A 14,810-nucleotide genomic window follows, 5' to 3' on the forward strand; every position below is an offset into this window, starting at 1 on the left:
CATTTGACGTTAGTGCCAAATTTCTATTACTATTATGCAGATCTTCCTTATTGAACTTATGCATAATTTCAAATAAGTAAGATCTGTATTCATCCATTTGCCTGCTTTCCTGGGTGTTTGGCTGCTAGTCTGTTCTTTTCTTCACTACCATTTTCCCATGCTATCAAACTCAGTGCGGCAAAGCGACATCATTACTAGTGATATCATTACACGAGTCTAATATCTTCTTCCCCACTTTCTTTGAGCCAATCAGCCTCCACTCTGCGTGGTTTAAATCTCAGTGCTCTCTGCCATGATATTGCTCTAATACCAAGTTAATACAGGGACAGTACTGATGATACCAATATTGATACTGACACTTTAAACCTATGAAGGTTTATGTAGGGGAGAGCAGTGTGTCATAATTCGTGAGATGAATCATCATCAATTTGCGAAAATCGCTGTGATTTTTCATTTCTACAATAATTAGTGAAGACAATAAAAACAAATTTGTCTATTTCAACTCATGTTCAGTTGTTCCAAATGATCTCTCCTTTTTCAAATGTTAAAATGCCCAACTTAGAGCAATTAACAACATGTTTATAGCTATAGTAGATTTCTTCTTCGTAACAGCTACTGAGGTTTGATTTTTATAGAAATCTTGTTGGACAAAAGTTATATATTATTAGGGTGTGGCTCTTTTGAAGGTAGGGTGAGTCCGACTGGGCAGCTTTAACTCCAGCTCATATTTGTGCCGTTGGTGCCTTTTGGAGCATTTTTATTGAATTATCTGCTAAATACTACAGCTTAAGGTGCATTTAATGTACTCCCAGCAAGTCAAAGAAAGCTATGCTCCAGTTTTATTTCACTTGTATCTCATCACAAATTACGCATAGAAATAATTTTCTAAATAAATTTGCCTGTTAGTTGGCAACACTCTGTTCTTTCATCTAAATATTGTTAATTCTCACTCCAAAAACCCAAAAACTAAAATAGCAGCGGCTCTCCAGGCTTTTGTATACAGTCTATATGTTAATTCTTATTAATACTTATTGTCACTAATGCTATTTGTTTCTTTATTATTATAAGCTAAGTTATACATAAATAGCTTTAAGCAACTGTAATGGTAAACAGTTCTTTCCCTCTATATGTGAGCCAATTGCACTATGCTGATTTAGTATTTAGTAAGAGCTTCATTACACAGAGCCAAACAGGAAAGGATACAAAGACTTGAAACGGTCCTTCTGAACACATCACGACAAATATAACAGTTTCTCTGGGTCATGGGACTCATTTTCTAATAATTGCACAGCCATTCTTCTGAACACATCAGTGGTTTCTTTGAAAAGAAAATGTCTTTCTTAGGTGATTTCGTTATCAGAAATATGAATATTTTCACATTTTCTTTTGTTTTTGTTGTTGATGTGTCCGTTATCTGTGCCTAATGAACAATGAAACGTTCTGGCGGCGGGCAGTAATTGCTCAGAGCCCAACAGTGGGGGTGTAATTAGAGAGACAGGGAGGAGTATATGACTTCATGACTGGTACTGTTTAATGATAATGGGGTGCAACGCCACACTACTGTGGTCAGCTAATCATACTGGGCCGGCCTGGACAGCTCTCAGTGCAAACGAGCCGTGACTGGAATACTGAGCAGGTGCTCGCCCACACAGTTCCACACCATTCACTCCACAGGGGATCAGGCATATGATTATAGGTGTGACCCTGCAACACCTGCAACAATGTCATTAGTGCTACCACGCATGGACAGTTTAATGTAAATAAACCAATGTCATCAAGCCACCCAGTAAAAAGAGTGACCACATGCTGCTGTCTACACTTTTACAAGCACAGATTGCCCTTGAAAGGTCATACAATGAGAAGAAAATGAGGGTGCTGATCTACAGGAAGTTGGCAAGAAATTCTGATTATTGATTGATCTTTGCATGCTCTTATCTGATACGAATATCATCAGCTAACGGCAGCGTGGCAACAGGAAAAGAATGTGCTGATTCGGTAGTACTTGGTGTATTACGAGAACTCTAAGGTATAAAAAAGGTTCTGATGACAACATCACATTTAAAACTGAGAAAAACAGGAAACTGAAGCGTGCATGTTCATTGCTGTAGTTTCTCTCAGTTTATATTCATAGAGACTAAAGTTTGTATGTATAAGAGAATCATAGGATAAAGACACATCCTGAACTTCATGGGCAAAGTATAGTTACTGCCACTGAGACAGATAAACAGAATAAATAAAGTACAACTGTAAGCAAATGTTAACCAGCGCTCTTCTATATTTTTAATCTTACGAGTAAATAGCAGCAGCTGGGCAAAAACATCAGCTGGGTCATGTTCAAATACAGTCATGGCGATAACTGCTTGTATGTTAGATAAAAATATTAGATACACCCATAGACTTAAATCCAGTCCAAATGCAACAGGTCAGTCACTTAAAGTGCCTTCATATAATTTATTACTGCAATTTACAGTTAGGGCTCAGAGAGACGTTAATGCTCTTGTTTCTGCTGTTCATCTCAATTCGTTTTAGTAAAATGCACATGCAAAATAGTACAAAGACAAGTCAGTATAACACAGTAACATTAAAAATTGTGGTCTTAAAAATGAATGCCTCTCTGGCTGTATCAATGACAACTGGAGATGTCCGAGTACTGAAAACAAGAAGTATGTCAGACCCTGAAGTAGAATAATTATAGTTTGCTGACAAGTGATGGGTGGGTTTTGCAGTTATTAGGGAGCCTGTGTCTTCATTTAGGAAATTTGCAAACAAGTTCATTACTACATGCCAAATATCCTAAACTGTGTATGACATAAAGGCTGTAAATACAAGTAGTTTTAACTGTAAATTCACCAAAGGTTCTATTATTTTCTAGCACCTCTTGTAGGGGCCTGTGGAGGATTTTCCTCTGAGCTGCCTGGTCTTCCTTGCACCTAATATGGGTTTCTTGGGAGCATTTTGTCCTTGTTTTCTTTGAAACCCCGATGGTACTGTTTAGGCTCAACTCAGCCTTTAAAGGCTTGTTCTGTTCTCTGTAGTCTATCGTATCTTGTTTTGTTTTTCTTGTGCTATAAATAACATTTTTTTCTTTTCATTTATTAGCTGGATGTTGTTGGGCTCGTGTTTTGTAAAATTTTTAAAACATGCTTTGTGAATGGCTTTAAGACTAAGTTTGACCTTGTGCGTTCATATTTTTTACATCACTGACCTTATCAATAAGTAGAGAGCAACCAAGTACTTTTACAGAAACACTAAAATTTTTTTTACAAAAAACAAAAGGTTGCAAAGTTATGGAGGCATGATTAAATATTATATGGTTATGTATATCAACATTAAAAATGTATTGGAATGTAACTAGTACATCATAGGAACAAACTGCTTTTAAGGTACATTGTTCATGATGTTGCTAATTTTAATATTTATAATGAACTTTGGATTATGTTCTCCTTTATGGCATTTAAAAAAAATTCTCCTACTTTAAAAATAAATACATAATTTCAAAACTCCTCTATTATCTTGGCAATGGGTATGCAGAAGGTGATGTTAATCCAAAAAATATCATATTTAATAGCAAATCACTAACTGGAACCATTTTACAGTACAGAAGTTCTGTTGAAGGAATAAGGGTGATTTAAGGGACTTTGGACTTGTATTTCAGATGCTGCAGATCTGCTGGGGTTTCCCCAGAAAACCATTTCTAGGGTTTACAGAGAATGGTTTGATAAAAGAGAAAATATGCAGTGAGTGGCGGTTCTCTGAAAGAAAATGCCTTGTTGATGCCAGAGGTTAGAGGAAAATGACCAAAGTGCTTTGAGTGGAGAGGAAGGCAAAAGTAAAAATATAACAAAAAATAACAAGTAACTACTGAAGTACATATATTATACATATACATTTATTGAAATAGTACAGGTAACAGGATACTTTTATTGTGAGATAAACTTGTCGGGCATTGTGATATAAAATGCCCGACAATATAAAATTATGCTACTGAAGAATTTGATATTTTTTAGACTTTGGTCACTCCTTCGTGCTTCTTGGGGGAAAAAATTAAGTAGTAGCAGAAACTTACTGAAAACAGAAACATAAAAATGTACTTATAAGTGTTTCTTTTTAAAAGGGGGGATGAAAAAGGGGGAGAAAAAGCCAGCTAATATCCTAAAAAACGTGGGTCCTGTTGTTTCTGGGGAAGTCACCCATCAGTCTCATCAGTGTTTCCATCATGGAAGTGTGGCGCCCTCTGTTGTTCAACATCTGGCCTTGTAGTGAAAATTTATAGTTACACGTGTGCCTGTCACTTTAAGAATGCTCAGAATTGTGGGTAAAATGTTAACAGCCAATCAAATCACTGTTGTCAACGCGTTGTTATGGAGTCGGCCTAATTGAAAGCATAGAAGATCCCGAAAGTTTCTTTGTGTGTTTGATGTACTTTTAATTAAAGCTACAGTTTATTTGCTTTCTCTAATATTAAAACTAAATGTCCATGGATCGGCTGGAGGTGTTGCGAGAGCGCAATAAACAGTTACTGGACCAGTTGAGGCAGCATGGAGAGAAACTGGAGCGGCTGTGCGGCTGCCGTGAAAGCCGCAAGAGGGAGAGAGAGGATGGAGCTGAGGAGAGAAGACCACTTGAAGAAACGATCGGGATGACCGGTGGAGACCGCGGCCTTGCAAGGGCGGCCCTAGCCAAGTCTTCCGTGAAGTTTGCCGGTAATTAAACTGTTTGTTTACTTGACGCCAGCAGCACGAGAGAAGTAATTAGCAATGAGCTAAGGTCACATCAGAGTTGCTCTTGATCAATCCAGACCTCACATCACAACAAACCAAAGCTGTCGACGTTTTGTTTACCAGATAGCCAGATTAAACTCCTTCACATATACAGCCCCAACTCCAAGAACGTGTAAAACGTAAATAAAGGCAGACTGCGATGATCTGTAGATCTCGTAGGCGCATATTCACATTAGAACAAATGTTTAAACTAGAAAACGTACGGTTTTAGAGGCGAAGATAATGCCATTTTGAATTTGATGGCAGCAACACGTCTCAAAAAACTTGGGACAGGATCATATTTACCACTGTGTACACGTCTGGACACCGAGGAGACCACGTGGTGGATTTGTGGGACAGGAATGTTGTCCCATTCTTGTCTTTTGGGGGATTCTAGCTGCTCAGATGGTCTTCTTCGTCAAATTTTTCATTTCATGATGTGTCAAATGCTTTTACTTGGTTAGAAGTAACTGTACGCTTGCCAGTTCAATGCCCAGCAGCCATGCTGTTGAAATACATGCAGCATGGAGGAACTGAAATATCCAAGACTTTCCCTGAAAAAGAAGTCTGGAAACGAGGATATATTTGAGCACTCATGGGACCTTTCCAGATGCCAGTTTCATAGATGCTGATGTATTCCCATGCCATGAGCATTATTAACAAGCTCTATGCCCCTTTTCCTCTAGCTGTTTCTTTTTAGTACCATTTACTTTTCTGGCCTTCGTTGCCCCTGGCCCATGTTTTGCTGCCATCAAAATGAAAGTCAACATATATTTTTCATGAAATAGTAACATATTATTTCGAAGTCAGTGACCAAGTCTGAGACCATTCCCAGTCAGTTGCCATCTGCAAAATGACCTTGGTGTGTCAAGACTACAATAAAATGAAAATACGATGGACTCAGTCTTGATCCTGTTTAATCAGTTTTTGATTGAAAAGGATCAAGTTGCCACTTACATGCAATCTATTTGCAATAATACCCCAATTAGCTGTGATAAATCTCTAATCTGTTGCTATCTGCATCAGATCTGTGGTGCTGTAACATCTAGAGGTGGACTCGCTACTGGCAGACCACGAAGAAGCCACACATGGGGTTTGATTCTCTCGATCACAGACAGCCAGATTGAAAAAGGGCAAATTTATAAATGTATAAACACAAACGCAGCTCGTTCATTTCAGTATTCTACCAAGAACAAAATATTTGTGTACAAGATAAAAAAGGTAATTTGCTATCATATCCAGAGCAGTCTGTGTGTTAATACAGATACTGCTACTGTGCCATGTGGGTTGTTCTACAGTCTGTGAAACTGAACTGGGTCTGTGCACCGCGGCTGCTGTTTCACATCTCGCAGTCAGAAAGCCTTGTTATGTGGGCGTCTCTGAAGACATGTAATGTGCAATGTTTGTTGGTTTTGCAACAGAAGGTGCAATTGCTGCCTCACTCCTGAGTGAAAAGACCCTAACCTCACCGTCACTTTACTGCTTCATTCCCAGTTAGAACTTGCAGCGCCTGATGCTGTAACAGACATTACAGAGCCAAACTTCACATATTTACTCTCAAACTCTCATAGTCTGTTTCGGATTTCACTAAGGCCTCAGTCACACTAGAGGAAAAATAGGCCGGTAACTTCTGTGCGATCACGAGAGGTGGTGGTTGGTGAGTGATTGGAATGAATTTTTTTGCAAATAGTTGCACCAACCAAATTGTCATCTACAGCAGGGGTGTCAAACTCAAATACACAGTGGGCCAAAATTCAAAACTGGAACAAAGTCGCGGGCTAACGTTAATATTTATTGAAAAAAAAAAATCTTCCTCCAGATATAAGAATAAATCTTTTCTTATGGACTCAAACAAGTTTTTCTGAAAAACTGAATATGGAACAAGCAAAGCTTAATACTAAACAATATATATATTAGCTGTATAATACAGGTAGGCCAGCTCTAATAGTAATTTGGTATGGCTTCGCGGGCCAAATGTAATTAGGCTGCGGGCCAAATTTGGCCCGCGGGCCAGAGTTTGACACCTATGATCTAGAGGTTAAGCGTGCAGCACCCTCAACCTCTCAGTGACCAGCTTTGGTTGCAAAGCGACTGCATAGGCCACACTGTGGGAGTAAACCTGTATCACGTCTGCAGTTAATCGCTGTCTTATTTGTAAATGGAAAATTAATTGCCAAGATCGGTCGGAGTTAGTCTGCTCCATCATTTACTTCTCCAAGTGAGGATATAATGTAATAAATCACATACAATTGAGTTGCTAAAGTTTTTAGCAAATGCCTGCAAATAGCACAAAAAAGTCTTATTTTGCGCCCGATATATGTGCATTAGTTGTCTTTAGGAGTGTTCATTTATTTGGAATGAGAGGAGAGCAAGTTTAGCAGAATGAGTGCGTAACTTTTACGGATGGATTGCTCAAAGCTGAGTGCAGTGCCAAAACTTTGGCTTTGCCCCGTAACTGTGAGTGTTTAGAGCAAAGGCCCGCATATTTCTGTTCCCTAACAACCCTGAAATAAAGCAGAACTGAACTGAACAGATAAATGGATAAAACTTTATTTTTTCTGTTTACAGCAAGCAGAGTGGGCGTTTCAGTTTTTTAGTCACATTTCGACACAGTGAAGCAGCAGTTCGCTCACACAGTGCAACATATTCACATTTCTTTCACGCCCCTCGATAGTATGATAGGTTTGATTAAATTAAGATGCTCAACATTCCACTTCAGACACTCGCAATCAAATGCAAGACAAATGGTTTTTCGTGGTGTAGTGTGACTGAGGCCTGAAGTAATTATTAATAAAGTACTTTAAATATAAGTATTTCTTCCCTGGAGATGTGAGCTTTATTATAGAGAGTGGATGGTGCTTGGTTTTATTTTTTAATAGTGGATTTAGTATATACATGATGAAATGAAAGTATCTGGAAGAAAAACTACAAAGTGCACCTTTATTACCATTCATCAGAGATGACAATTAACTGATATGTGTTCAAATGTAACTAAAATAAAAAAAATATTTGTGTCTTTATCACCTTTTCACTATTGACACTATTGGCAGTTTTTTTTTTCTGTTTGTTTTGTTTTTTTGTCGTGGAGCCTTTTTATCCTGCTGGTACTTTCCATTTGACTGTGAGCCTGTGGTCTGCATGTAATGTGTGAAATAATCATTTAGAAATCATTTTCTTCCTGTCTTCATCAGACACTTGTGAGAAAAGAACAGTCATCAAAAAGACTGTTTTCACACCATCTTTCACCAAACACAGAGAAGGAACTGCTGAACAAACAGTTAAATCAGATCTCATTAGAGGCAGCAAGAAACAAGACACAGAGCCATTCAGCACCAAGTCCTGTGTAGTAAATCCGAGCAAAGGACAGGTAAGCAAAGGAGCATCAGCATTACCCTGCCTGTGTTACTCTTATAAAGTTAGTAGGAATAAATAATTCATCTCAAACTGAAAAGGCACTCACTAGTATTTCACTGACAATCCCCCTTCAAAAAAGCTAATTCACATCTACATTGGTTTGGGAGCTTTGTATTTATATCGTTACAACTAGTTTATAAACTACAAGTCTGCAGCAAGCTGTGTGCTTTATGTCCACTGAAAAGGTGGAAGTAGAATATGCTGATTGCTAATGCACTGCCTGCTTTCTTTTTGTAGAGGGGTGTGCAGAGCAGGGTCACGTTTCAGTCGGACGATTTCAAAGACGTCCTTGACCCAGAGAGGCATCACCTACCACCCTTACTCGGATATGACTGGATAGCAGGTAAGCTTTATCGGTCTGTCACATATCGCACTGATCTGCAGCCAAAATGCTCCTGAAATATAGGGAGCCACGCTTTGCTGATTTAGGTTAAATTAGTTTGCATATATTTCAAATCTTATTATTAGATCTATTTAACCTTTTGACCTTTCCTCTGACCTTTGATTTAATCGTTCTAGTAACAGGAAATCTATAATGCTGAAAAGTCAAGTTACATGATTTCTTTTTTTAATCCCACATGTAATACATTTTCACAATATGCTTTTGAAAGTACTGACTCATAGAACCTGCAGTAGTGAAATAGATATAACCTAGATATAACCTTTGCATTTTCTATTGTGGTGCCCAAGATTAACAAATAATTTAAAAAGTCTGATTGTGGAGATATCCACAGACATCTCAATACATTTATTACAGCTTTTTCTTTTGAATTAAGGCGGAGTATAGTTCTAGTGTAATGTTGCATGTTAAGTTTTCTTTACATAGACCTGTTTTCTGATATTTAAATTGTTTAATAATGATGAAAGATAAATTATCATATCAAAATTCTCCCCGTTGCCCCCTGGGAGTGTGGTATGCATGTTCGTCAGGCTCTGATCCTCTACCAGAGTTTAAGGTACTGACTGCACTTCTGGACAGAGACTTCTTAGCCCCGTTGTTCTCTACTACCTGTGGTAGCATTTCCCATCGGGAGTTGGACACTTGTCCATATGAACAACACATATTCCTGAACATTATCCCAGCCAGCCACCCAGGTTCGGACTGAACCTTTGTGCTGTTCTTTAAGCCGGCCTTTTCTAGCAACTGGTAGGATTTCTTGGTGTCAGCCACTTCCTCTGTATCTGTCTTATGTCAATGGTACATCCTATGCAGGAGGTTGGTCGTCCAGTGATAGTTCCTCTTCCTCTTTGTCATCACCGTCTGTCTTCAGCTGCCTGAGGTATTCTTGGAGCAGCTCATCTCAAGGGGCGATCCTCATGGTATATTCACGTATGCTCCGTGTTTCATCCTGTCGCTCTTGCCTCTCGTTCCATTGCTCATAGAGCGTCAGGGTGCTGGACTTCGGGTAGACACCTCCGTGCACTGTAAGGTGTTTTTGTGTCTTTACATCATTAGTGTCTATCTCATTCTGTGGCCAGCTTATTATTCCAGCTGGGTATCTGGTGATTGGTAGGGTGTTTGTATTGATGCCTTGGATCTTTTTCCTAACATTGAGCTGGCTTCTCAGCACCTGTCTTACCTTGTGGAGGTATTCGGCTTTAGCTGACCTTTATGTATTGTTATTGTGGTTCCTGTTGGCCGATGGGATACCCAGGTGCTTATAACTGTCCTGTTTAGCTGCTTTCTGACATCTCCACTCCTTGAGTCCACTTTTTATCTTTGAAGCAGAAGTACCGATAACAGCTGATGTTTGTTTTTACCCTGTTAGGAGTGCTGGATACTGAGGACTCCTTGATAGAGCGCTCAGACGAGTTCTTCAATGATCTCTGTGTATTTCGATCGCTCAATAAGGACGAGTGTGTCCACAGTGGACAAACCGAGTGAGTGGTGCTCTTTAAATATCTCTATTATATATCCATACTGTGTTTTCCTGTGGTTCATTAAGATTTTCCTCACAGATTCTCTCAGGGGAACCAGCCAGTGACACAACTGCTAACAGACAAGGATGGCCCACAAGCTAACATGGACACTCATCAGTGTAAGAGGGAGCATTTATCTGAACAGGCCACTTTCTATTTCCTCTCATTAAGGCTGTTCTAACACTTGTCTCTGCTTGCTCACCTTTTGTGCAGGTACATTCTCTTACAGGATTAACAGCAGACTGTTCCCGGTCCCCCTCCACTCTCAGGAGTGCTGTCCCTTGTGCAAAAAGCCTAAATCCTCCCACCCTCACACTGTTGCTGAACCTGCTCTAATCAGGTACTGATGGCCTGCACTTGAACTGCATTGTTAAACCACTTATGAACATTAAAGCACTTCATCAGTTTTATCTAAAATATATTAGTCTGTCACTTTCAATTGAATACAGGAGGCAGCAGCTCTACTGTGTGCAGCAGGGACTTAGACCTTGTGTTATTTTTTTCTGCCTTCCCATATTTTACACGTTAAAAGCTGAAGCTGTTTCTGAATTCAGTAAAACAGCAGCGACACAAAAAGCAAGCTATGGTAGCTTTGATCTGTAGTATGATACACTGCAACAAGGCAAGGGAAACCTGTGAAAAGGGCGTCCGAAACCTCCACTGGATCAAGTCCTAATAACTAAAAGCAACGGCGCCTGTATTCTCATTTTACATTTTGTTCAAATGTGCTGTAATCAGTAGTGTTGCTGTGTGATATTGACTAAAAAATTATCAGGATTAGTTTGAAAAAATTATCACCTCACAATAGATTTCTTCAGATTTCTTACTCATCTTCTTTCTCTTGTATTTCTAAGGGTCAGCATCCCTCGCACCAGGCTTCTGCCACCTTACATATACAAAGCTCATCGGCGATGCAGCTTTGACCCTTCTGACAGTTTAGGATTACCATCGGTGAGTTACAGGTTAATGACTAAAGATCATCACCACTTGATTTGATTGAACCACTGTCCCACAATAATAAAACCCCTTCTAGCCATTGTGTCTTTCCATTCATTGGTGATTTGAAGGTGCAACATCTCACTTCCTAAAAACAGTTAGACCGTGTGCACGGGTTATTGTCTTACTTGCTGCTCTTATAGCTAATAAACTGTAATGTTTCAGTATATACACACAAACGCACACTCACTGGCCAATTTGTAAGGTACACCCATTAATATGCTTGCTAACACAAATATCTAATTGACCAGTCACATGGGAGCAACGCAATGCATGTAGGCATGTAGACATGGTCAACACGACATGCTGAAACTGCTGAAAGTGAGAACCAAAATAGGGAAGAAAGGTGAGTTAACTTATTTTGAGCGTGGCATAGTTGTTTTTGCCAGTCGGGTGGGTGTGAGTATTTCAGAAACTGTTGATCTCCTGGGATTTTCCCACACAACCACCTCTAGGGTTAAGAGGGAATGGTCTGAAAGCGACAGAGCAGCCGATGAGCCGCATTTCTCTGGGTGAGGTTGCATTGACCTGATAGGAAAAGGCAAAAGCAGAAGATCACACTGGGTGCCACTCCTGTAAGCTAAGAACAGGAGACTGAGGCCATGTTCATCTACGAGTGGTTTCTTTAACATGACAGTGAGTTCACTGTACTCTAATGTCTTCTGCAGTCACCAGATCTCAGTCCAAGAGGGCATATTTGGGATATGGTAGAATAGGAGATCCACATCATGGAGGTGCAGCTGACAAATCTGCATCACCTGTATCTGTACAGGCGATATAGACCAATAAACACCTTAATATGGTGCTGTAGACACAGCACATTTAAATGCTGCAAACTTTAAGACATAGGCATGCACGAGATTACTACTCCTGATAAATGTGTACCTCTCAGAATGCGTGTTGCTCAGCATAGTGAACACTTGCAGTACTGTGGCCTGTTATGACGCAGAAAGAAAATTTTGACCTCATGCATCCTGTGTGGCTTGATGTCCTACTTGGTATCTCAGGTATATTACACAAGTACCATGACTTTGTATGAATATAGCTCTGAGGAAAATTATTGTATCTGAAGTAATGCCATCACTTTACCAGATACTATGATACAGAAGTGTTGCATATCCCATCTCTAGAAAGGCTTTAGCATCTTTTTTTTTTTTTTTAATTTTATTTTTTTTAAACTGATTGGTCGGATGTTCTGACTGTAAAGTACCCGCAATTGTGAATTTGACCATGAGGTCTGTATAGCCGATCAGCCATCTCTGCAACTTGTGTTATGGCCCCTGTATTCAAATCTATAAATTCATCTCAAAGCATTCTTTCTTTTCTTTCTTTTTTTTCCACCTTCAAGCACTGTCTATCAGGGTGGTCCAACACAGGGCAGAGCACCCTGCCACCACCCAGCAGCCTTGACCTGCAGAGCAGTGTTAATGTGAAGAACCCAAAAGGACCACTGAATAAACAACTGGAGGTGAGGAACTGGACAACTGTGTGGTTTTTGTACAGTCCAAGCTGCCACAGGGCTGACTGATTTAATAATTAATAAATAAGCAGCTGTTCCTAGTATACAGTTTCTCGCTCTTGTTAACATAATTACGGAGGGTGCTGTACATGTCACAAATTAAACGGTGTTTTTAAAAATATTTTTCAGGATCGGTCTGCACTGAGGGTGTCTCATAACCCAAACCAGATCTCAGATGTGGCTCGCTTAGCTCGTCACAACTTTCAACGGTTTAATCCAAAAAGAAGAGTGGGCGGCATATCTTACCCTCCTTACCCTGCGTGCTGATAAACTATCAAAGTATACTGAGTGGGCTTTTTTTTGTTTGTTTGTTTTAAGCGCCAAAACTGAAAACCTTGAGCGGATGTCTAAAAAGTTTTGTCATAGATGACAGATTAGATTAATTTATTCACGTCTGTACAATAAAACTTGAATAACTGCAGCAATTCCAATTTGGTTGTTCCTTTTTTTCATCTCTGTTAAAAGCTGAACCGATTTAGACTGCACATGTTACTGTCAACAGCCTTGTGGATGTGAAGCAAGACTACTTAGAATTATTCAGTGAAGTGTATGTACAACATTGCAACATAAAGGATGTTGTTTTGGTTGTCTCAAGTTTGCTTTTCCATTTCCAGCCTCTTGTTTTGGCTCCAGGGTCTAGCTTACTTCTGTTTTTAAGCTTCCTTTGACACTTCCTTAATGATGGGCTGAGAACACAATAGAAGCAAAAGCAGGGGCTGATGTAAGGTACAGAAGCAGTAGTTCACAGGAAACCAAAGAAACACCTATGTTAAATGTCACATGCTGTAGAAATCCCACCCATAACACTGTCGCTTTCCAGTTTGTCCCCTCTAAGCCAACTAATTTGAATTTCTGAATACATTAAAAAATCTACATGCAATGTATTTCAACCAATTAAATCCACAGAAATAGGGTAAACACGATTCTACTGATTTCTTTTTGATGTATTTCTGCTGCTCAGAAGGGATATAATGACTGGGTAATAATTCATATCTTCCTGTTCTGGTGAAGCACTTTGAAGGTTTGTGCCACAAACATCAGAGACTGAGTTATCTGACAGACAGACATCCGATAGTTGACTTACTTTGCGGATGTTGTGACATAAATGAAAGGCTTCTGTGTAAGATGTGGCCCTGTGATAGCAAAAGTGTTTTTCTCTCTAACACTTGTCAATAAACGAATCTAACCCTGTTGATTATGGTCGTTAAACCTTTCAGTGTATTTGTTAGAAGCACCAACTTTTTCTTCCTTCAGCGAAAACAGGATCTGAAAGTCACTAGAGAGTGACAAGATGGCATTGCATAATCATCATTATGGCTGGTAACGGTGGCATAGATGCATTTTGGGATTTCGATGATATGCGCAATTTGCTGTGAAATATTTAGACTGACTTCTTCAGAAATAGAAGCAAGCAGTGCGTTCATTCCCGTCTCAAGAATGTTTCATGTCTGTCATTAACAAATATCATGCTGTACTTTTGGAAATTAGTCATCAGTACTATATGCAAAATCAGTGCCCTATCACGTGAAAGTTAAGATATTTAGAAAAACCTTTAAAAAGGTTTCAATTCACCTTGTTGTGGTTTTTTACTACAACATGAAACTCAGGTGAGGCTAATGCTCTAAAATAAGCTCAGAATTTCATGAAAAAAGTTTTTTTTATTTTAGATTAAACATTAGAAGACTGTAATGGACAAGAGGGCTGATACTGCTGAGCAGCAGAGACGTGATGACAATGTGGGAGGGGAAACTTTATTATGAAATGTCAACTTCTCACACAGGAACAAACACTGCGGCACAGGGGCATCAGACTGGGCAAAGCACAAACGCATTCAGTGTCATAGCAGAAAACATGTCTTAACAAGAATAAAACAGTTGAGGTGTAAAGTATGATAAAACAAACCTCTCTGCCTTTCACTACTCCCATGTCTCCACAGAGAGATCAAGCTGGGAACGTCTCACCCAAAGACTCTTGAGCAATGTCAGCTAGCAGCCACAGAGTTGAACCTGTGTTTCTGGTTTCTTTTTTTTAGATCATTAAAAAGGAACTTAAAAATCTTTATTCATGTGACAAAACTATAAGTCTAGACACACATATCTATCCACATCAATCCTTTGAGTAGATTAGGTAGTACAATAGCCATTGCATTTGACCCATATAATTTGCAAGCTGTGCTCTATAGACGGCTGTGCATCTAGGTT

At 39.3% G+C, this 14,810-nt stretch overlaps 1 protein-coding gene across 1 annotated transcript; it reads left to right on the forward strand.

The window, feature by feature from the left end:
* The first annotated feature begins 4,341 nt into the window (after positions 1-4,341).
* On the forward strand, positions 4,342-13,793 carry miip (migration and invasion inhibitory protein). The gene is made up of 9 exons (XM_085274333.1): positions 4,342-4,703; positions 7,952-8,127; positions 8,412-8,517; positions 9,944-10,055; positions 10,134-10,213; positions 10,308-10,434; positions 10,949-11,045; positions 12,439-12,558; positions 12,739-13,793. Exons 1-9 carry the CDS (start codon positions 4,472-4,474, stop codon positions 12,874-12,876), a joined length of 1,188 nt encoding a protein of 395 aa, XP_085130459.1. The 5' UTR covers positions 4,342-4,471; the 3' UTR covers positions 12,877-13,793.
* The last annotated feature ends 1,017 nt before the right edge of the window (positions 13,794-14,810 follow it).

Source organism: Mchenga conophoros, linkage group LG5 (genome assembly GCF_057382185.1).
Source record: "Mchenga conophoros isolate Kocher_MC1m ecotype Shallow Benthic linkage group LG5, M_conophoros_male_GT1.1, whole genome shotgun sequence".
NCBI lineage: Eukaryota > Metazoa > Chordata > Actinopteri > Cichliformes > Cichlidae > Mchenga > Mchenga conophoros.